This window comes from Rhipicephalus microplus, chromosome X (genome assembly GCF_043290135.1).
Source record: "Rhipicephalus microplus isolate Deutch F79 chromosome X, USDA_Rmic, whole genome shotgun sequence".
NCBI lineage: Eukaryota > Metazoa > Arthropoda > Arachnida > Ixodida > Ixodidae > Rhipicephalus > Rhipicephalus microplus.
The window spans coordinates 237,693,166-237,715,731 of record NC_134710.1 but is presented as its reverse complement, the minus strand read 5'-3'; the positions used below and the strand labels follow the sequence as shown (position 1 = coordinate 237,715,731).

Here is a 22,566-nt window from a genome sequence, read left to right as displayed (position 1 = left end):
TTAAAATTAAAAAAGTGTTCGCTGTTTCATACTGGGCTTGAAGCCCACCACTCGAGGTGTGAGCGCTACAATCGCTGTGACGTGCATGGTTAGATCACGTGATCTCTCCTCACTCTGGCGAAGGAAAGCTGGCGGTTGGGTACATTGTTTTTAGCCGCGACTTCACGGTTTTTTCATTTTTGAACAGTGTTGTATTGCGCTGACTTGTGGTGCGCAGACTTCTGCAGGCTAGACATTGCGAAAAGTCGTAGTAAATGTTCCGGCGGCGTGCCACACTTCGCTGCGCGTGCGATGCCACTGTCACAGCTGCTGGCAGTGCCTCTGTTACCTCTCTCTTTTTTTGTTGTGGTTGTTCTTTCGAGCCCATGGCGTTGAAATGAGCACAGACCACGAATGTTCACATAAAAGCAGATCATTTCAGTTTCCGCACGGGAGCCTCAATCACAACGAAAAAGTAATGTGCAAACGGTCCAATTATGTATATCTTAAAATAAGACGTAGACGCATACACATGCGGGAAGTTTGCATTATTACATTAAAAATATGCGGCATTGTCTGAATTGTCAGAGAGTCAAGATATTCTGCAAGTCCAATTCTTTTCCCTTTAATTTCGCAATTTTCACCCTATTTCGGTCTATTTCGTGGCCAGTTGCTTTTGCGTGTTTGACCAGCAAGTTTGACGAAACCTTCTTTCTTACATCATACATGTGCCAGTCCAGTCATTGCTAAAGCTTACTTCTCTCGTCAAGGTAACCTCTACCGCAGACTGCCCCACCACCATCCTCCTCCTCGGTCGTTCCTCCCCGTATGTGTACCTGACCTTACAGGTTTCCATTCGCCAGTGATGGCGTAGCCAGGGGCTTGCACACCAAGCCTGTGCTCCCCTCCCCCGAAATTTCATGGTATATGCGCACAAAGTAATGGCCCCGTCTGAAAATCTGTCTGACGCCCCTATCCAACGACCCTGCCATCCGCGACTTCAGCTCACAGGTTTAGTTCCTTGCTTATAGATTACGTCCGTAGAATAGGCCATAGCCACTGCCACTTCCTATCAATGTTGTGTTGATCTACAGGCGAAAATGTGGTCAGCTTTAAAACTGATTCATTTTCTAAAAGCTGCCAGGAAATATTTATTTATTTATTAATTGTACCCTCTAGGCCCAAGGGCATTACAGAGCGGAGTAATGAACGAGAAATTACACAATTCCCATTCACCATATTACACAGCTTATGGATAAAGCTGTAAAAAGAAACAAAAAAAGCTGGACATTAGCAATTGTACTGAAACATAAAACTGCCGTTTAGATCACGGTTCCCAAGACCTCGCAGCAGCATGCACATTCAAGGGTGCAAAATGATACGGCTGGCTGATCGCATTTTTTATCATGATTTACCTTTTTATAGAAGGTCTGTAACTGAACCAATCGTTCATAATTTTCACCCATGTGCGGCTCGATGGCGATCGAATGTGCAACGTGTGACAATCATAGAAATTTTGTGCAATAGATGTTAGGATTGTGCCACAGAGAAAAGTTACAACTCTGAATGAGGCACGTGCGTGCGTGATTCTCACTTTTGCCCAGAATGATAACAGAAAGGTTGCGGCTGCATGTGGCTGTGATGATGCTGTGTTGCTTCCCACAAAGCACGGAGTCCAATTGTGCTGTACTTTGTAGAGCTATGTGTGCTTAACAAAGATGTAATTTGCAGATGCTTGTCATGTCAACCGCAGACCCTCTTTAGATGAAAACCTACAATGAATGAAGTAGTGTGGTTGGATGCATTTCTTGCAGCAAAACTAAGTTTCTTTACCGTTAATACCTACTTGATACTTCAATTCGACATGAAAATGAGTTGCACACCTTTTACAGAGGCAACACGCTCGGCCTCGATGGTTTTCATTCAGGTGGCCATAGCAGACGACACTGGCAGTCAGGCATTATGAGAAGCGTAAAACTTTTCCAGGGCATTTATTTAGCTCTTCATACAGTGGGGGAAAAAGCTTCACCAGTATTTTGCTGATTTAATTGAGTGAAGTACAAAAAAAAATAACAAAAAGAGAAGACGCTAAAGCGGCTGCACGTGAGAAGGCAGCGGAGTGATCCAAAGACGTATGTCACAGGGACGCCTCCGCATGGTGGCGCCACGGTATGTCCTCACGCGCAATTCGTTCCCAGCAGCGTCACGAAGCCATTCTCAGTCATGCATAGCGAGGCCATGGTGAAAAGCACACTGAAACGATGCCTACAACCGCTTTTGTGAATGTACCAAACAGTTGCATTAACACAATAACACCAACAGCAGTTCGCCGTCAAAGTGTATCCAACAATGCCAAGACGGAGGCAGGGTATCGTGGAGCAGTGACTTTTGCCTTATTCTATGCCATTCCAATCATCCATCACTCACAGCTAGCTGGTTTTGTTGATAATGCAGACGAACAGCTGCTCTGATTAGGTACCACACTGGCCAGCAACAAATAAAATAATAAGCATTTGAATCGAAAAAAATATCGCTACGTGGTTGCACCCAACAGCTGCGTGACGGAAACCACGAACTGAGCGACTGAGCTTCAGTTTCGAATTGTTTGCGGCTTAAAGGCAAGCTAGTGGCAAAAGCAGGGGTGTCTCATTACCATTGCTATCGAGCAATGACGGCACCCATGCTTGCTGAACAGCGGCGGTTTCTGGTGGTGCCAACGCATGTTTTAGACTTCGTCGACATATTTTCAGGTTCTAAAAATGCATCAAAAGGCCAAAGATTGGGTTTACCGTATAGCAATAAATATCTGAGCCTCGAAATGCATCATGAAATTTCATTGAAGCAGGGCAGCAGAAGAAAAAGTGTTCCTTGTGCCGACAATAATTATGCATTGACTCCTATGAACTGCTGACGAGGGACCGTGAATTTTTCCTTATAGGGGAAATTTCGTTGAAGCGGCGTTCGTTGTAGCAGGATTCTACTGCAATTGATGACGCAAACTACAGGTGGCCAACGTGGAGAGCATTTCTTACTCAAATTAACGCAACTGAGAAAATTTCCTGTGCTTCAAGCGTTCACAGAGTTCCAATTTGCCCATAAGCGGACCTATTCTTGAGCAGAAAGCTCGAGAGATCGCCATGCAAATGGGTGCTGAGAACTTCGTCCTGAGTGACAGATGGCTCAGCCATTTCAAAACACGCCATGTCCTAGTTTTCAAAGCAATCTCGTGTGAGAGTGCTGCAGTGAACAGGGACATTAGCATCGACTGGCAACAAGGGCGCGTAAGGAAATTTTGATGAGCTTTGAGCCACGAGACGTCTTCAACGTCGACGAGATGGGTCTTTTTTATATGAAAAAAAAAAATTGCTTCCATCAAAAACTTTCACCTTCAAAGGCAAAGCCTGTAGAGGAGGAAAACACAGTAAATATCGCATCACTGTGCCAGTGGGTGCAAATATGGCAGGAGATGAGAAAATAAAGCTGTTCGTAATAGGAAAATCAAGGCACCCACGTTGTTTCAAAGGCGTTCAACACTTTCCCGTTGCCTACCAAGTGAATGGAAGAGGGTGGATGATTATGGCCATTTTCGAAAACTGGCTATGGTAGGAAGACAAAAGATTTATGAGGCAAAGCAGGAAGGTTGTCATCATTGTGGATAATTGCCCAGCTCACGGTCAGGTTGAGGGACTCCAAGCTATCACTCTGGGGTTCTTGCCAGCCAATGCAACGGCAGTGATGCAGCCGATGGATCAAGGGGTTATTCAGAACATTAAAGTTTATTACCGCAGAAAATTGCTTCATCAAATGCTGCTTTGTGCAGGCAGCGGGACACGCTACAGCATAGATTTATTGGCAGCCATCCATATTTTGCCTCGTGCCTAAGAGCAAGTGAAGGTAACAACAATACACAGATGCTTTCATCATACTGGCGATTGATGAAAATGTTTGTACCTGTCGTGAGGAGACTGTCGAGGAAATGATTGCCAAAGTGCAAGATGAGGATCAACCTTCCAGGGATGAATGTGATGATAATATTGCCAGTGCAGTGGTGCAACCAGACCCATCAGCTACAGAGGCTGTTGAACTTTTGCAGCACTATTTTTAGCATCAGGCTTGTCTAGAATTTTTGGCTAGCTTCTCAGGCATGGGTGCGCACCTTGTGAAAAAACAACTCAAGCTTGCCAAACAAACCACCCTTAACTCCTTTTTTTTTTCTCCTACTCATCCTCTGAGTAAGGTGAGGTTTGTGCAATTTGATTAAAAGTTTTGATTCACTAAATAAGTGTACTTTGCTTAAATGAAACCTGTAATAAATGGAACAGTTTTATAGATCCCCTTCGAGTTCTGTTTAAGAGGAGTCGACTGTACTTGTCTGTGCGTGTGTGTGTGTGCGTGCACAAGTTACGTTTCCCGAAACAAGATGCACCACTGCCTGCCTACACTTTTGACACTTAATAATAGAACTGCGCTTATAATAGAAAACATCGTTGCTGGCTTGCAATGGCATTACGCCAATAGAATATTTGGAAAGCAACACAATTTAAGCTGTAAATACAAAATGATAACTGGTTACAATGAATTCATGCAGATTAACAGATGGGCTATATATACATTTGGCACCTTTTAATATGTTTGTTGTTTTTAATATGTTTAATACATAATAAACTTTTCAGAAAGCAAGAATTATTATCTTCCGCAAAACTGGCAAGATAAAATCGGGTCGTAACCGATATAAATTTTGTGACAACGTTATTTATACTCGGGTTTCTCGTGAAACAATCGAGCGCATGTAGGCTCATAAGAGGAACACTGTGCTCTGGATATTGTAGAGACTGCCGACGAATTGAGCGTATGATTTATTCGCAGTTTTGATACTTCTCTCTTCGCCAGTAGCCACTTATGATGTAACGCAGCTCAAAGTGCTGCTTGAGTGAGAAGCTAGGTGGATTCGTGCAAATTCAGATTGACATTTTTTTTTTTTTTTTTTTTTGGGTCCACAGGCTCTTAAAACAGTGACTGTATCGACACGAATTCGGCATGCTTGCATATTCTTTCGTGCACCATGGCGCGTCGCAGATGTGTCCACTGATAAAGGCTCAGAACCGCGTTAAACACGCTAAAATCAGGCAATTAGATGCTTTCGCAAGCTACGGCACGCACGCTCCCAATGCAGACGCTCCTGAGATCTTCAGTACCATGGGACAACAGCGCCGCCGCTACTGCACCCACCAGAGAATCAGCCGAGATGCGGCGCGGCCGCCTCATTCATTCCACTTCCCCCTTCTAGTACACTGTAGTGGCGGTACAGCAGCCAGTGGTTTCTGGTGGTGCCAACGCGTGTTTCAGACTTCGTTGACGCATTTTCAGGCTCTAAAAATGCATCGAAATGTTAAAGATTGGGTTTACTGCACAGCAATAAGTATCTGAGCCTGGAATTGCATCGTGAAATTTCGTTGAAGCGGGGCGATATAAGAAAAAGTGTTTGTTCTGGCGCCAATATTTATGTATTGACTCGTATGGACTGCTGGCGGGGAATCACGAATTTTTCATTGTAGCGGAAATTTCGTTGAAGCGGCGTTCGTTATAGTGGAGTTCGACTGTAGTTCTAACGCATTTGTTACTTGACTAGTTCAATTCTTTCCTTTTCTTATTAATTTTCGTCTTTCTCCATGTGCCATAAAGTTATACCTTTCTGTTGTTTGAAAATGGCTTCTCGCTTTCCCAGTCCGCGGCTTTGCCTCAAGTGAAACTATACACAACACAAAAACCTGCATATGATATATGGTGTTTTTTGGCGCAAGGGCCATTTGATGGTCAAAGAGCGCCAGTTCATGGGACAAGGAGTGTGGACAATGATTGTGATTAGCGGCTGTATAAGGGCCATAAAATTCCTCGCGGTAAGGTGGGTAAAAACATACAAGTAATAAAATCATGACTATGCCGTGAAAGGTGTGTGTGGTGCGAATAGATGACAAAAGTTGGTGATAATAAAAACGATGGTGGACATGTATGGCATTAGCACAAGTGCCTCACTCGTTCATACCCTTGCGTCCAAGGGCCGTGAGGCAAGTGCTTTGTTGTGTAGCCACCGCAGCGAAAACCTCTCTGGAGAGGTCGTGCTACGGAATGTCCGGGTATATGATATGCAAACTATGAATTTCTTTTAAAAACGCTAACAATGATTGATGACTAAAAAGCGGTTCCCTACCGACGAACATTGCAGGGTGTAAAGGTATACGTATGTTGTCGGTAGGGTAATGGAAAGTGTTTTCTTAGAGTGTCCAATTGTTTGCACTGAATTAAAATGTGAAGAACTGTTAGTGCTTCACCACATCCGTCACACAATGGTGGATCGCCACCGGACAAAAGATATGAGTGTGTCCTGTATGTGTGTCCTATCCTGAGCGTCGTTAATGCTACCTGTGTATGACGTGATTTTGATACTGGTGGCCAATGGCCAAGGTGTGGCTTGATAACGTGTAGTTTGTTTTGTATGTGTCTATCCCACTTGCTCTGCCAGTAGTCCCTGAGCTTTCGTTTGAGAGACGGCTTAAAGATCAAGGGCCGGGATTGATATGGGTGTAGTGGCGGTGCTTTCGTGAACGTATGCAGCAAGCTGATCCGCCTACACACTCAACATGTTGGTTGAGTGTGTAGAGTGTGCATAAAATGGAGTACTAAAGTGAGACGAGGACAGGGTTTTTTTGTTTATTAAGACTGTGCAGAGCCGTTACCACACAGAGGGAGTCTGTATAAATTACTGCTTTTTGTATTTGTAATTGTTTGATGTGTTTAGCTGCCACAAGTATTGCGTAAGCTTCCGCTGTGAAGATACTTGTGCCTGGATGTAGAGGGCCAGCATCCGAAAAGGATGGGCCGACAGCAGCGTAGGACACAGAGGACTTAGACTTGGAGGCATCTGTAAAGAACTCAGGACGTGTGTATTTGTGTTGAAGTTCCAGGAAGTATGTTCAGATATGGGCAATAGGTGCAATAGGTGCATGTTTTGTAACTTCTAGGAAAGACACATCGCAGTCTATAGTCTGCCACTGCCACGGTGGCGGGTATGCTACAGGAGTTATTAAACTGTGTTCAAGTGACACTCCAGTTTCTTCAGCTAGACCCTTCAGGCGAACTGAGAAGGGCTGCCTCATCGAAGGCCTGTTTTGAAACAGAATGAAACTCGACAGATCATTAATAGTAGAGTATGAGGGGTGCATCTTGTCTGCTTTCACCTTAAGAAAATATACAAAGGACATGTAAGTTCTCTGTAGATGAAGCGACCATTCATCTGACTCAATGTAAAGGCTTTCTACAGGGCTGGTGCGAAAAGCACCCGTAGAAAGGCTGATGCCCAAATGGTGCATGGGGTCCAGCATCTTCAAAGCACTTTGAGTTGCAGACTGATAAACAACAGCCCCATAATCTAAGCGGGTGCGAATGAGGCTTCGATACAGATTCATGAGGCATTGCCTATTGCTACCTCAGGTAGTACGTTACAACACTTTTATAACATTCATGGCTTTTAAACATTTTGTTTTTAAATACTTGATGTGCGGTACGAAGGTCAACTTGTTGTCCAAGATTAAGCCTAAGAATTTATGCTCGGCTTTGACAGACAGACGTTGCCCATTCAGTCGAATGTCAGGTTCGGAGTGCATGCCTCTCTTTCGAGAGAACAAGACACACGTGCTTTTTTGCGGGTTAAGCCGAAATCCGTTTTCTTCTGCCCATTTGGAGACCTTGTTTAAACCCAGCTGAACCTGCCGCTCACACATTGCCAAGTTGCATGACTTGAAGCAAAGCTGAACGTCGTCGACATATGTACAATAGAACATAATGCGGGGGATAAACAAGTGCAAGGAATTCATTTTGATAATAAAAAGTGTGCAACTAAGTACACCACCTTGTGGCACGCCTGTTTCCTGGACAAATGTTTGTGAGAGAACACTGCCCACACGGACACGGAATGTCCGGTTTGACAGGTAACTTTCGATTATGTGAAACATTCTTCCGCGCACACCAAGGTGGGACAGGTCTTTTAGAATTCCAAAAGGCCATGTCGTATCATAAGCCTTTTCGATATTGAGGAACACAGAGAGAAAATATTGTTTATGGACAAAGGCGTCTCTGATCTGTGCCTCGATACGAACAAGGTGGTCTGTGGTGGATCTACTTTCTCGAAACCCGCACTGAAATGGGTCGAGCAAATTGTTTGTTTCAAGGATATGTACAAGTCGGCAGTTTATCATTTTTTCGAAGAATTTGCACAAGCAGCTTGTAAGTGCAATAGGCCGTGTAAGTGCAATAGACCGTGAGACTTGAAGCTAAAGAAGGGTCCTTGCCCTCTTTCAAAATGGGAATAATAATAGCCTCTTTCCAGGAGGTAGGGATAGTGCCAGAAAACCAGATAGCATTGTACAAACAACGTAAGGTTTTTCGTGTTTCTGCTGGTAGGTTTTTTAACATTTCATGCACCACACGGTCAGAACCTGGGGCACAAGTACTGCAGGAGTTTAGAGATGTTCGGAGCTCAGCTAGACTGAAAGCTTGGTTATATGCCTCGTATCTAGTGGATTTGTGTTCGAGTTTCTGCTTTTCTATTCTTGTTCTGTATTTTTGGAAAGTGTCAGTATAGTGGGACGAGCTGGATACCCGTTCAAAGTGTGCACCGAGGAAGTTTCCCTGATCTTCCAAGGTATCACCCTGAGTGTTTACGAGTGGGAGTGAGTGTACTTTTCTTCCTGCTACCCTACGAACCATGTTCCAGACTTTGGCCTCTTGTGTATATGAATTTATCCCTGATAAAAACTTGCGCCAACTTTCTCTTCTGGCCTGCCGACGCGTTCTCCTGCCTCGAGATTTTATTTTCTTAAAGCTCTCAAGGTTTTCCGCTGTCGGCGAGTTCCGCAGCAACCTCCATGCCCTGTTCTGTTCCTTTCGCGCATTCTGACACTGAGTGTTCCACCACAGGACGTGTCGTTTGCCGGGCAGTCCAGATGTTTGTGGAATGCACTTGGCTGCTGCGTCAGTAAGAAAGGCCGTGAAGTACTGCACAGCTTCATCTATGCCTAATCCGCATATGTCAGTCCAATTTAAGTGAGTAAGCTTTTGAAATTGTTCCCAGTCGGCTTTGTTTACCAGCCATTTGGGAACATGTGGAGGACATTCATATATTATTGGTGTACTCAAAACTAAATGAAAATAGTCACTTCCGTATGGATTATTTATGACTTTCCACTGAAGTAATGGTACAAGTGAAGGAGATGCGATACTGAGGTCTATGGAAGAGTAAGTTTTGTTGGCAAGGCTATAGTATGTTGCCTCTTTCCTATTCAACAGACAAGCACCTCAGTAAAGTAAAAAGTTGGGCGAGTTGGTGCTGGTTCATGATGATAAGGGGCGCGAAAAAAACGACACACAACAGAGAAGAAGTACACGGGACGACGCGCTACTAGCAACTGGAATATTTTATTCAGGAAACACCATTTATACCGCAGTGACATCAAATTTAACCCAACGAATCGACCAAAAACTAAAAATACATGCTCAGCATGCCTATAAGTAACGTTGCAGATAGGCTATCTCCCCTTCCTGCAGACTGATAGAGGGGTGGCTGATGCAATCAGGCCCCTCCCTCTGGATAAAGAGGGCTTCTATAATCTCCCTCTCCGCTGAGCCCCTGTGCCTGTAGATTACAGTTGTCTGCTCAAATACCGGCTTACAGTTACCCTGATCGCATCCTCTGCAATGCATCGCCAGATGCGTGAACGGCCTTCCTATTAAAGAGCTGCTGTGCTCTCGCAACCGCACGTTGAGGCATCTACCAGTTTGCCCTATGTATGCCTTGCCGCACGACAGTGGTATTCTATATACAACACCACGTGCGCAAGGAACGAACTGCCTTGCGTGCTTAATGGCACATCCTCTTTTTTCACACTGCTTTGGCCTACCTGTCTTCTTACCAACCGCTGAGCAGATGCGGCCCACCTTGTTTTCTGCGGAGAACACGAGATCCACCCCATACCTCCAGGCACAGGGGCTCTACAGGCACAGGGGCTCAGCGGAGAGGGAGATTATAGAAGCCCTCTTTATCCAGAGGGAGGGGCCTGATTGCATCAGCCACCCCTCTATCAGTCTGCAGGAAGGGGAGATAGCCTATCTGCAACATTACTTATAGGCATGCTGAGCATGTATTTTTAGTTTTTGGTCGATTCGTTGGGTTAAATTTGATGTCACTGCGGTATAAATGGTGTTTCCTGAATAAAATATTCCAGTTGCTAGTAGCGCGTCGTCCCGTGTACTTCTTCTCTGTTGTGTGTCGTTTTTTTCGCGCCCCTTATCATCATGAGACAAGCACCTGATGAAATGAGGAATCGTTCAATGAGACGACCTCGTGCATTACAGCGAGTCACCCCACAGGCCATTATGTGCGTTCAGGTCCCCAAGGACCAGATAAGGTTCAGGTAGTTCGTCTATTAAAGACTGGAATTGAAGTTTTTCAAGACGGTGGTGCGGAGGTATGTACAAAGAGCAGACAGTGACAAGTTTGTTTAGAATAACTGCTCGGATAGCCACCGCCTCGAGGGAAGTTTTAAGGGGTAATTGGGTGCATGCTATACCTTGACTAACTATAACCGCTACACCACCGGATGGTGGCATGGCATCATCTCTATCCTTTCGGAAGATTACATAGTTACGTAAAAAGTTTGTGTTTGTTCGTTTTAGGTGTGTCTCTTGTACACACAGCACTCTTGGATTGTGTTAATGGAGGAGTTCTTGTAAGTCATCGAGGTTTCGAAGAAGGCCTCGGACGTTCCACTGTAATATTTCTGTCTGCATATTTAAACAAGAGGGATGCTGCTGTGTGTACAAAGAGTATCCTGTGTTGGAGTGAGCTCGTTAATTCAGGTGGCAGGACGGTCGTCCGGCCCCGTTATTGGTTTTTTGTTTTTCTTGGCGCGCTCCAAAGAGGCGCGCCGCTCTTTCGGTACCAAGGGTACCGTTGTATCCATTGCCTCCTCAGAGGCACTGGATGCCCGCACATGCGAGCTGGTGGTTTGGATTTTAGGCTTCGCCTGGTGAGGTGAGGCCTTGAGACCAGAGGACCCTGGAGTCTCCGGCCTCAATTTGCTTGGAGGCGGAGTAGACTGAACTACTGCCGCCTTGGGGGCAGGCGCCGCAGCCGACGGCTCGCTCTGCGCTGGCCGAAGGGGTGGCGAGGGCTGGTGCGGCGTTGCCCCCTGACGCGCCGCATCAGCATATGTTGTGCCGTAAAATGGCGACACTCTTTCGTCTTGCGTCTTTGAATGTGATATATTCTTTGACTTTAAGAGTGATTATTTCTTTTTCTTTTTTCCAAAATGAGCAAGACCGTGAGTATGCGGCATGATTTCCGCCACAGTTCACACAGTGTGATGGTTCTTCGCAATTGTCAGAATTGTGGCCTGACACTACACATTGTGCACAAGTTTGGTGACCACGACAGCTTTGTGAGCCGTGTCCATACTTCTGGCAATTAAAACAATGACGTGGATTAGGTATGTATGGTCTGATCGACGTCTTCGTGTACCCTGTTTGAATACTTTCTGGCAGATTACTGGAAGCGAATGTGAGTATTAGGTGTTTCGTCGGTGTTACCTTGTTGTCTCTTCTAATGATGATCCTTTGTACATTGGTCACATTCTGACTCTTCCACCCCTCCAGAAGTTCCTCTTCAGTCAAGCCGAGCAAATCAGCATCAGATACTACTCCACGGGTTGTGTTCATAGATCTGTGTGGCGTTACAGTGATGGGAGTGTCACCAAAAGTTGAAAGGTTCTGTAGCTTTTCAAACTGTTCTTTTTCTCGAACTTCAAGGAGGAGGTGTCCGCTGGCCATTTTGGTAACTTTGTACCCGGCTCCAAGAGTTTCTGTGAGACATCTGGCTACTACAAAGGGGGATACAGTTCTGGCTTCCTTGCTGCTTATCTCACTATGTATAACATGAAAAAGGGGGAAGTTTTCACTTGATCGGTTGAAAAAGCCTAAGTCTTCAGTGCGTACGCGTTTTAAGGCGGTACGATCCCTTAATAAGGGAAATGCTCTATGCATGCCAGTTTAATTTTCTTCAGAAGCGTTGGCGGCCACCCACCACGGAGCCCAACGAGGGGACGCTACAAGTTTGCGGATGCTAAAACCTGCAGACGCCAGCCGTACAACGCTACTATAACCCAATGCGCCTACACCAAGGTAGGCTATTTGCACAGGGTTAACCCTAGCCGCCAGGAAGTTTGGAAGTAAACCGAAGAGAGTAGAAGACAGGACAGATAAATAGTAAGAGATAAAGACGAAGATGTAGGGAGAGAGATAGGAAAAGGCGACTGCCGATTTCCCCTGGGTGGGTCAGCCCAGGGGTGCCGTCTACGTGAAGCCGGGGCCAAAGGGGTGTGTTGCCTGTGCCGGGGGGCCTTAACGGTCCAATCACCCAGCGTCGGCTCAACCCCCAGGATCCCCTTTTCCCCGGACACGGCAAAGCCACGCACGGCTAGGCGTGGGAGGGAGTAGAAACTCCCCCGTTAGCTCGGGTCCGTGGTGTCGCTACACACCAAACGCCTACTTGCGCAGGCGCCCCCGCAGGGCAAAAACCTGCATAACATTCTGCATTTTGGCGCAATTTCAGCAAATTTCATGGTTTTGGCGCAGCCCAGAGCACAAACAGAGAATTGTATCAAATTGGCGCAATTGGCACAGCTGTTTCACCCCTGCCTTACAACATAGAAGCTGAAAGCAGAAAAAATCAACGAAAAAACATAAGCAGCCCTCTGGACAGATACTAGACCTCGGAAGAATGAAAAAATTTAATGTTAAGAACTTGCAATTGTTAAAATGTGATTAAGATACCGCATCCAACTAGACAGCAACTCAAGACTAGAAATGAGCTAATAAAAATAAATGTAGACAACTAATGTTCCAGTCATTAAAATGCCACAGCTGACATGAAAACTGCGGGAAAATTTAGATACAGTCGCCCCGCCATTACTAGGCAATTACGGTATTTACTCGCTTAATGAACCCACCTTTTTTTCAGAAAATTTGACGCCAATTTGGGAGAGGGACCATAACGTGGGGAAAAAAAGTCACGGGAGTTATATCAGCAAAAATTTCACGTGACGGCTTTGCTCGTTTTGGCCTGTGAAATGTGCGACACATCTTTTTTGTAGCCCGAAGTTCTTTCTGCTTCCTCCCGTAATAAAAGCGCATGTATCGACGCCGAAGTGTCATCCAACTGCTCAGTTACCATGCTCCAGCACATGCTGTTTATAACCTGTTATGTAGCTAGGTTTTCCAATTAAGTTCACAACGACAATTTGACAACAAGAACGCAGTGTCGAATGGGGGAGCACTAACAGTGCGGTAGACGTTATAGACGCATGACACGTCGACAGTGCAGTGGGTGCGGTTGTGCTTCGCATGGTTTCCGAGATGGTGGGCTGCGCGGCACCTGCCGTTTCGGAGGCCAAACGATTTGTTTTTTTGCTTTGTTTTTGTGCCACTGTGCTTGCGTGGAGCTGTCAGCAAAGGGGTTTCTCCTGCATTCGACAGCTGGTGCTTAGCTGCATAAGATGTGACATTGTCCGCACTCGCGCTGCTCGCAACTGTTTATGATGATTACGAAACTATGTTTTGACTTTTATTGCCTTGTTTCGATTGTCAACGGCACTGGCTATCATACCGAAATAAAATGAACAGATACATTTAAAAAAGTTTTTTTTTTAACTTTTTTCAAGGACCAAGGTGGGTTACAGAAAAGCTGCAAGCAAACAGTAGAGTTTAGAAATACCGTATGCAAAACTTGCGAGCATAGCATTAGCGTTAGTCACGGGAGCTCGCAAGGTTAACGTACGACATCAACCTTGGGCTGATGGCCATCTAATATGGAATTGTCCGCAGTTATCTTCTGAAGAAACTAAGTTTTACCATCCATCCCAGTCCTAGGTGCACGAAATGCTTAGTGTGCTTTGGTGGCCTTCGGCTGCCCACGCTGCCATCGCCAGTAGCAACACATAACTCGTAGCCTCTAAAATGCCTACCAGTGGCCCTGTTGCGGTTGTTTAGTGCATGATCAATCCCTTTTAACTTGAAAGCAGCCGTGTAGCTTCCGTATCGCCCCATGACGTATTTCGTATCGCCCCATAACATAACCACAGAACGGACCCAACTTACACTAGCACGCCACAACCCACACTTGCCACTTTGGCTTGGCTTGAATTGGGGCTCTGGACATTGATAGTGCGCATAATGCTTAAGAGATGGTGCCGGGCTTTTGTGTGCTATCATCATCAGTGGTTGGAAGGAGCAGACGACATTCCAACTGAAACTTTTGGGGGCGGAAACCCGCGGAAAAAATAAAATCGCACTTTTGTTTGGCAATGTGAGGGAGGGTGCGAGAATCATGCGAGTGTGAGGATTATGCGAGTAAATAGGGTAGAACATAGCCCCAGCAATAAATTGAACGAAGCGCCAGCCGATCTGAAGTCAACTGCAAAGATAGCATTGCAGCTTCAGCAGAAGAAAAGTGCACCGGTTACCAACCTGCCTGTCCATTAAAGCTGCAGCACTCTGCCGCCAGTATCCCAATGTGGAATACAGGTTGGGCTCATCCACCCGTGAGCCATGCGGAGGGGGCGTGGATGTAGAGCGTTGCTGATATGAAATCACATGAGGCGCTGTCTGCCTCATCACATGCGGATTCGATCTGTCGTCTGAATGCACCATAACTGAACCAGTACTGAGCACAGAAATTGAATAACATTAAGATGCCAACTTTTTAAGGTATTTTACTGGTACTAGCCAGTACTGAGCACCGGAATTATACAAAATTAAGATGCCAACTTTTTAAGGTATTTTACTGGTACTCCAGCTCCTAAGAGGTATCTGTCTAGAGGAGGATGTGTCAAGCAAAATATGAAAAAGGGAGCAGAAACAAGAGAGCCTTTACCTTTCATAAGTGTCTCCTCTAAGTCATCAGCTTGAGAAACAACAGCTTGTTGGCTGGTGGGCAGTGGCTCCGCTTTTTGTGGCTCCAGGCAAGCTTTCATCTTCTTCTCCTGGTTGCTCAGCAGCTCATCGGCTTGCTCCTCAGACTGGAGAGCCGCCTGAGATTTGCCTATGAACAGCTGTGCAACCAAAAAGACATGCTCACGCTTAAGCCAAATGTAATGAAAAACAAAACAAAAAAAACACCGCTCAAACCTTCGCATGTCCTCATGAAGAAATGCAGCAAAAGTTAAATTTAATAACTGACCACTTCAGTACAGCAATATTACATGTTTCCATGTAATTGATTGATATGTGGGGTTTAACGTCCCAAAACCACCATATGATTATGAGAGATGCCGTAGTAGAGGGCTCCGGAAATTTTGACCACCTGGGGTTCTTTAACGTGCACCCAAATCTGAGCACACGGGCCTACAACATTTCCGCCTCCATCGGAAATGCAGCCGCCGCAGCCGGGATTTGAACCCGCGCCCTGCGGGTCAGCAGCCGAGTACCTTAGCCACTAGACCACCGTGGTGGGGCATGTTTCCATGTAATATACATTGAATAACCTCAGTATAAAAACAACTCCTCCAGCATTCACTCTGAATGTGCTGCTTGTTCTGCGCTGGCGTGGTTTTAAATGCGTAGCACTTGATGGGCCCTGCTTATCGTTTATTCCTAATCACATGTTGCATGGTCATGCTAACAATCAAGCGCTCAATACAGGCTTGAAACTTGGCTAGCAATGCTGAATACCAGGTTAAAATAAACAAATAAAATCTAATTAAACATAACTACAATAACCTACAAGTAATCACAATAAGTAACTTAAAATTGCTAAATTGCTTTTGACACATGCAAATGACTCCTGCGGCATGAAAGAGAGAGTGCAACCACCTCGAAGAGCCCACAATTCTTCCTGGCAAGGCTACAACCAAAAAGCCTCTTCCCCTCCACCCTCCAGTGATTGTGTTGATGGCAGCATGACGTTGCCACACACAATGTCTCCATACAATTATCCCAGGCGGCCCACTTGAGGCACTTACTTGTAACAAGTTTTCATGTCCTTCTCTTCAGTGTATTTTATTTTTATCACGCTTCTAAACAATTTTTTTTAGTAAGTGCCTTCCAGATGACCAGAATTTTATCTTATACAGTTGAACCCCTTTAAAAAAGACACTGATGTAAGAGACAAATAAGTAATAAGAGACACCAGAGTGCCTACATCACAAGAGGGGTTGATAAAAAAAAACGAATGTCGTATCCTGCTTAGAGACACCTCATGTAGGGAAGGGACAGCAACTGCTTCCCAGCGCGTATCCCTTATAAACGGGTTCAACTATATGGTTTGTTTTTATATAGAATTAATGAGAAAATCAAGAAATCTGAAGAATTTGATTATTACAAGCTGAAGATAACTCGCACACTTCACACAGAAGCCACGTTCACACAAGCTTTATCGCAGCTAATTGCACGCACCTAAATTTCATTGAATGTGTTATTTTGTTTATTACGTTTTGGTAACGGCACACGCTGACTCAGAATAAGCCACGATGTTAAAGCATCTTCGTTTTCTGTTGTTTCATTTTCTCTTCTGGAATGTGACAAGCTGCCCTTTAGTGAAATGACTTGTGCATGACTAACGAACGTCTTGCACGGATTCAACGTGATCGGCACACTCAACGAAATGCATGCACGTGCAATTAGCTGCGATAAAGCTGGTTGCGTGAATGAGGCTTTTGCGTGAAGTGCACGAGTCGCCTTCACTTGTTGAACGGCTGCTAGTGAAAAGGTTGCAAAAACTGTCTAGTTTTGGCGTGCAGCAATTAAAAGAACACGAGTACATAAGCAATTGCACATCTTACTTGCTTAAAAGGACAACGCAAATACCTGTTTCGGGAGCAGTAGCCGGAGCACATGCTAGTATCGTCATCAGCTTGAAAAAATAACAAGGGAGCAAAGTTTACGGCTTATCTTTCTTCATTCAGCGTCCAGATTTCCTCTCTGTGTGCAGCAAGGGACATGGCATTACGTTGGCCTTGCAATTGTCAGCCAATACCTGCCACACGTCGATAGCCTTACGCATACGTATGCGCAAACACACGCGGACTGTGCAGACTGCGCCGCGCTCAAGCCTCTAACATGGCGGTATGCACACGACGGCCGACAGATGGCAGCAATTTTGGATAAGGTTCATAGTGATTTGGTCGAATAATTTCAGATCAAATATTTTGAGTAGCGTACCGTACTTACTCGCATAATTTGCATGCCGCTAATATTTTGCCAGCTTTACTAAATAACTATGGACCATCTTCCCGAAAAGAACTCTGATGGGATGAGAAGTAGCAGCGGTGTGCATGGCGTTGACCCGGTTGAAACAGGCGTCGACGCGAGTTCTGGAAGAACGATTTGAAGCGAAACTCGGTGCAGCCTTTACTCGGGTAAACGTTTGTTTGAAATGCAAAGACAAGGGAGGCTGGATGCACTGAAGACGCGCTCGGCTTCCTTGGCTCGCATCTTATTGGTGTTAGCCGCCTGCCATCTGTATTCTCGAACGCGATCGGTGTTCTTCACTCGCACCTTGTCGGTGTCGCTGGTCTTCCACTGCCGACGTTTGCGTTCGGCTTCCCTGGTTGGCGCTTCGTCGGTGTTGTGTCGCCATTCGCGAATGTGATCGGTTTCGCTAATCCCCGCAACGCCGGCTACAGCCGGGAAAGGTCACCGGTGGGCCCATTAGTGGGAAAGCATGCCATGACGCATTTCAGCCGTTGGCGTGATCACGCAGTAAGCAGCAGCGCACTGTCCACATTGTTGGTGTCGCGAAATTCTCGAGGTGCACGCGGCAAACGCACCCGCTGGCTTCCGGCTTCTTCTCACCGACAGATAGAGAGAGGTGGCGCGGGTGATACGATGCCCACGTGAGGAGTGGGCTCGAGCGTTGCGAGTGGTAGAGAGGATGAAGCGAGAGAAAGCTGACAAGGAGTGAGCGTGCGGCAGGCGAGGGAGAGAGACGTCACCGTGCACTGCTTGGAGGGTGTGAGCTACTTGGCACCGCTCAAACAACTGCGGCGAGAAGAGCGGTGCAGATGGAGGAAGCGTTACACAGCCTAATCAAAGAGCTGCTTCACATCTAAAAAAAAAAAAAAATTTACGTGCCCATTTTGTGCTCCCCAACCCACCTGCGACAGCTCGCCGGCATGGACTTTGAACCTTTGGATGCTTTAGACAGCCACGCCGAGCATTCGCCTCACCAAACGTGCAAGCGCAGTCAAACGGACTGTAAGTCCGAAGTCCATTCTTCTGAGAACTTCCCCCGAACTAAGGCTTTGAGAATACCATACCCAAACATTCATACCCGATGACGGATTGCCGGAACTGATTGATTGATATGTGGGGTTTAACGTCCCAAAACCACTATATGATTAGGAGAGACGCCGTAGTGGAGGGCTCCGGAAATTTTGACCACCTGGGGTTCTTTAACGTGCACCCAAATCTGAGCACACGGGCCTACAACATTTCCGCCTCCAGGGTCGCCGGAACTGCTTGAGCGTTTGCCTCCCTCTGTCTCCCCACTTTACCCCAATGAGAGTGCATGCTCCCATCCCGGCATGGAGAACTTTCTGCATTAGAGGCATGGGAGGGCCTGTCGCCCTATTAAGCAAATTGTTCCCTTCATCCTCTGCGTCCGCGCTGCTACACGCACTTCATTTATTTCAGAACTTTGGGTTTCGCCATTAGTCTCGTTTTTACTGTTCCCTTGTGATGGGCTACAATAATTATACAGTCGAATCTCGATAATTCGAACTCGAAGCGGCCCAAAAATTTGTTCAAATTAAAAGAAGTTCGAATTGATGAAAGCTAAATAAACGGAGGGCTCTCCACGCAGTGACGCATGTGGATCGAGCTAACACATGAGGGGGAAGTTTAAGAAGGCTAACATTTATTCACAAATCCCAGGACATCCGTTATTAATTGAAGTAATCGGTGATGCGCGTCTGCACACGTTTGTTTGCCTTGCAGCGAGTCAATCAATTTCGCATGCAGCTTGCAAAGCATTTCTACTTCGGCTTCTGCATTCTCCTGGCAAGAGAAGTTGCACACGAAAATATCCAGCAGAGAAACTTTCTAAAGACGACAACAACGACTGCACAGTGGAGCCTCTCCTCAACGCAGCCGCAGCAAGCCCAGCAGGTTACGAGAAAAGAAGGAGGGTCTCCACGCGCAGAAAAGCAGATCAGCAATTGAGAGAAAACCAACACTCCACAGCAGCTTTATTTTTTTACTCTCTTTGCACGCGTCGTTAAAAGGAGAAGGGTTACGTGGCAGGGACGGGAAAGGGGGAAGCATTGCACCAGCACGTGAGACCCCCTTTCCCTCAAGGCGCAGAGCCGTGCTCCCGCAAGGGACAAGGGCTGCAGAAGATAGTGGCTTTTTCCTTTTCTTCAACCACACATTCATTCAACCCAGCGACAGCTTTCTTTCTTTTTTTTTCCTCTCTCTCTCTTCGCACGCGGCGTTGGAAGGAAGAGGGTCTTCACGTGGCAGGACGGAAAAGGGAGAAGCGTGACATGGGCACGTCGCAGATCGGCATTTGAGAGAGAGCAAACATGCGACCGCAGCCTTTTCTTTCCTTTTCATATCCCTCGAGGGGCAGCTTTGAGGTGTCGTAGGTGCCGCATCGGTGTTGGGCGGGGTGCGAGAGGATTTTCGGAGCGCGGTATGTTCGAATTAACCGTCGGAAGTGCTTGGGCGTTCTAATTACCGGGTGTTTTCACCCATTGGAATACACATAGCTTTGACGGGACCTCATCGTGAGTTCAAATTAACCGGAAGTTCGAATTAAGCGTGTTCGAAATAATGAGATTCGACTGTAGCAGTTACGGAGGTGCCTCTTTACTTTTTGGAGCATATTTTGGAGCAGGAAAAGTACTGCTTTGTAGCAGCCATAAACGTTTTTGGAGCAGGAAAAAAATGCTAGTTTTTGGTGTTTTAGGCATAGATATTAAATTTGCTATACATTAATTGGAGTTCACAGCATTGTTGAAGCATCCCGTAACAATATATTTCTTATGAAATATATTTGTCAGACAACAATCAATGTAAGTATCATGTAGCAAACAAATGCAGGTTCTCAAAAATGTGCTGTCAAATGAGCTACAATTTAAAATACTACCACTTGTGGCAGAAATCAAATCAAACTGGAAAAGCTGAGCTGATTTTAAACGCAACCACAGTCCCATATAATTGTGGCCAAATAAGCAGTAGACAATCTGTATGAGATAACAACAATGCTGCTCATTTTCACATTTCACCACAGTAGCCTACATGTCTAGCTGAGAAAAAAAAAAAAAAAATGGCCAAATGAGCTACATGCTTAATATGCCGTTTCTTGTAGCACAAATGAGATCAGAGCTGATAATGCTGCACACGCTGGGATGATAGCACACAGATTCTTTTCAGTTTCTTTTAGGATGTACGAGTCGATCAAAAAGCAAAAGTTCGTCCTCCTTCTCTCAGCGTCACTTTGGAGCAGCACGGAGCAGCATTTCTCTTTTGGAGCAGTTTGGAGCAATTGGAGCCGCACTTCCGTCACTGATATAGTGTTGATGATATGTGGGGTTTAACGTCTCAAAACCCCCTTATGATTATGAGAGACGCCGTAGTGGAGAACTCCGGAAATTTTAACCATCCGGGGTTCTTTAACGTGCACCCAAATCTGAGCACACGAGCCTACAACATTTTCCCCTCCATCGGAAATGCAACCGCCGCAGCCGGGATTTGATCCCGCAACTTGCGGGTCAGCAGCCGAGTACCTTAGCCACTAGACCACCGCGGTGGGGTCTGATATAGTGTTAGGAGTAAATCTTTATAACAACTTTTTGGTGTAAGATGCAACTTGTTGTAAAGAAGTTTAGGTGTATTCGTTAATCTTGAATACATCGAAATTTTGAATAATTAACATTCGTTCAAATATTTGAAGTGCTCAAATATTCACACATGCCTTACTAATACACTCAAACCTCACCATGACAAAATTCAACCTCACACAAAAATAAGTTCGTTATATCTGAAAATTCGTTATAAAGAGTTAATACCGACACAATGTTTATTGCAAGACTATTTTTCATTTACTTCGTTATAAGTAATATTTCATTATATCCAGTTTTGTTATATCAAGGTTTGAGTGTAGATAACTACATAGTGCTTTTTTTTACATGTTAGTGCATTCCTGGAAAAATAATTGGCCATCAAAATGTAGCACATCCCCAGGAACAATCTTATGAAATGTTTCCAGGCTGCTAACCACAATTTAAGAGGAGAAGTACCAAGGTAATCAAGAGCAGTCATGACCCATAGTGGCAGGTTCTGTGCATTACCGTAATTACTCGAATCTCACGTGCACCTTTTTTACAGTTAGGCGAGTTGATAAATCGCATGCGCGTTAGAATCGAGTACGAAAAAAAAAAAAATGAATACGGTCATTCTATTGCCATCGGCATTTTCAAAATGGCCGCCCCCTACGTGCGTCGGCATGGCGCGTCGGCCATTTCTGCCTATGTGTTTCCCATGTGCGGCATTTCGTACGTGTGCTGAGGAGTTCGTCATCTTGTAGTGCATTAGCATCGACGGGATCGAAGGGCTGACTCTAAAAACTCGACGAGTGCACCACGATGCTGCTTTTAAAAGAAAAGTCATCGCGTGTGCCGAAACGAACGGAAATCGGGCCGCATCGAGGTCGTTCGGAGTTCCCGAAACGTGCGTGCGGGATTGGCGGAAACAAAAGCAGAATATTGTCGACAGCAAAGATTCACGCAAAGGCTTAAGTGGACCACAGCAGGGTTGGTTTCCGCAAATTGAAGAGCTGCTCGGCGAGTATGTGATTGAGCAGTGAGCGGCACAGCAGCCCATGGCGACAGAACTGCTGCAAGTGCAGGCTATGATGTTAGCCTTAGAAAAAGGGCTAATGCGGAGCCAGTTTAAAGCGAGCAGGTGCTGGCTAACTTAATTTCATAAAGAGGAAAGGCTTTTCCCTCCGAAGGCGAACGGATATATGCCAAAAGTTGCTGGAGGAGTACGAAGAAAAGCTTCACACTTTTCAGAGGTTCGTCCTAAACTTGCGGCACAACAACGGCTACCTGCTTGAGCAAATCGGAATGCCGATCAGACGCCTCTTTACTTCAACATGCATGGCACCACAACTGTCGAGAAGAAGGGGACGAAGCAAGTTGGCGTGCTGACATCGGGCCACGGTAAAACTAGAGTGACGGCAATGCTCCTTTGCACGTCAGATAGACACAAGCTTCCCCCGTACCATATATTTAAACGGAAGACGCTCTCGAAAGGAGTTGTTTTTCCGAGTGGCGTGATCGTTCGGACAATGAGAAAAATGGGTGCGCGTTGCAATCGATGTCTTACTTTTTTTTTTCGTCGTAAAAACCGGGTGCGCGTTACAATAGAGGGCGCGGTAGAATCGGGTAAATACGGTACTCGCCTGACTGCTTAGCTCATGTGACAAAAAAGACACTGATGTGCACTTTTCTCATTCCACCGCATAACTTATCACAC

At 45.7% G+C, this 22,566-nt stretch overlaps 1 protein-coding gene across 1 annotated transcript in view; it reads right to left on the bottom strand.

The window, feature by feature from the left end:
- Window positions 1-22,566, bottom strand: part of wapl (cohesin release factor wings apart-like) — a 187,609-nt gene that overhangs the window by 37,720 nt on the left and 127,323 nt on the right. Inside the window, exon 15 of the mRNA XM_037435863.2 lies at window positions 14,960-15,137. Within this exon, the coding sequence (XP_037291760.1) occupies window positions 14,960-15,137 (178 nt within the window). The remainder of the gene's footprint in view (window positions 1-14,959; window positions 15,138-22,566) is intronic.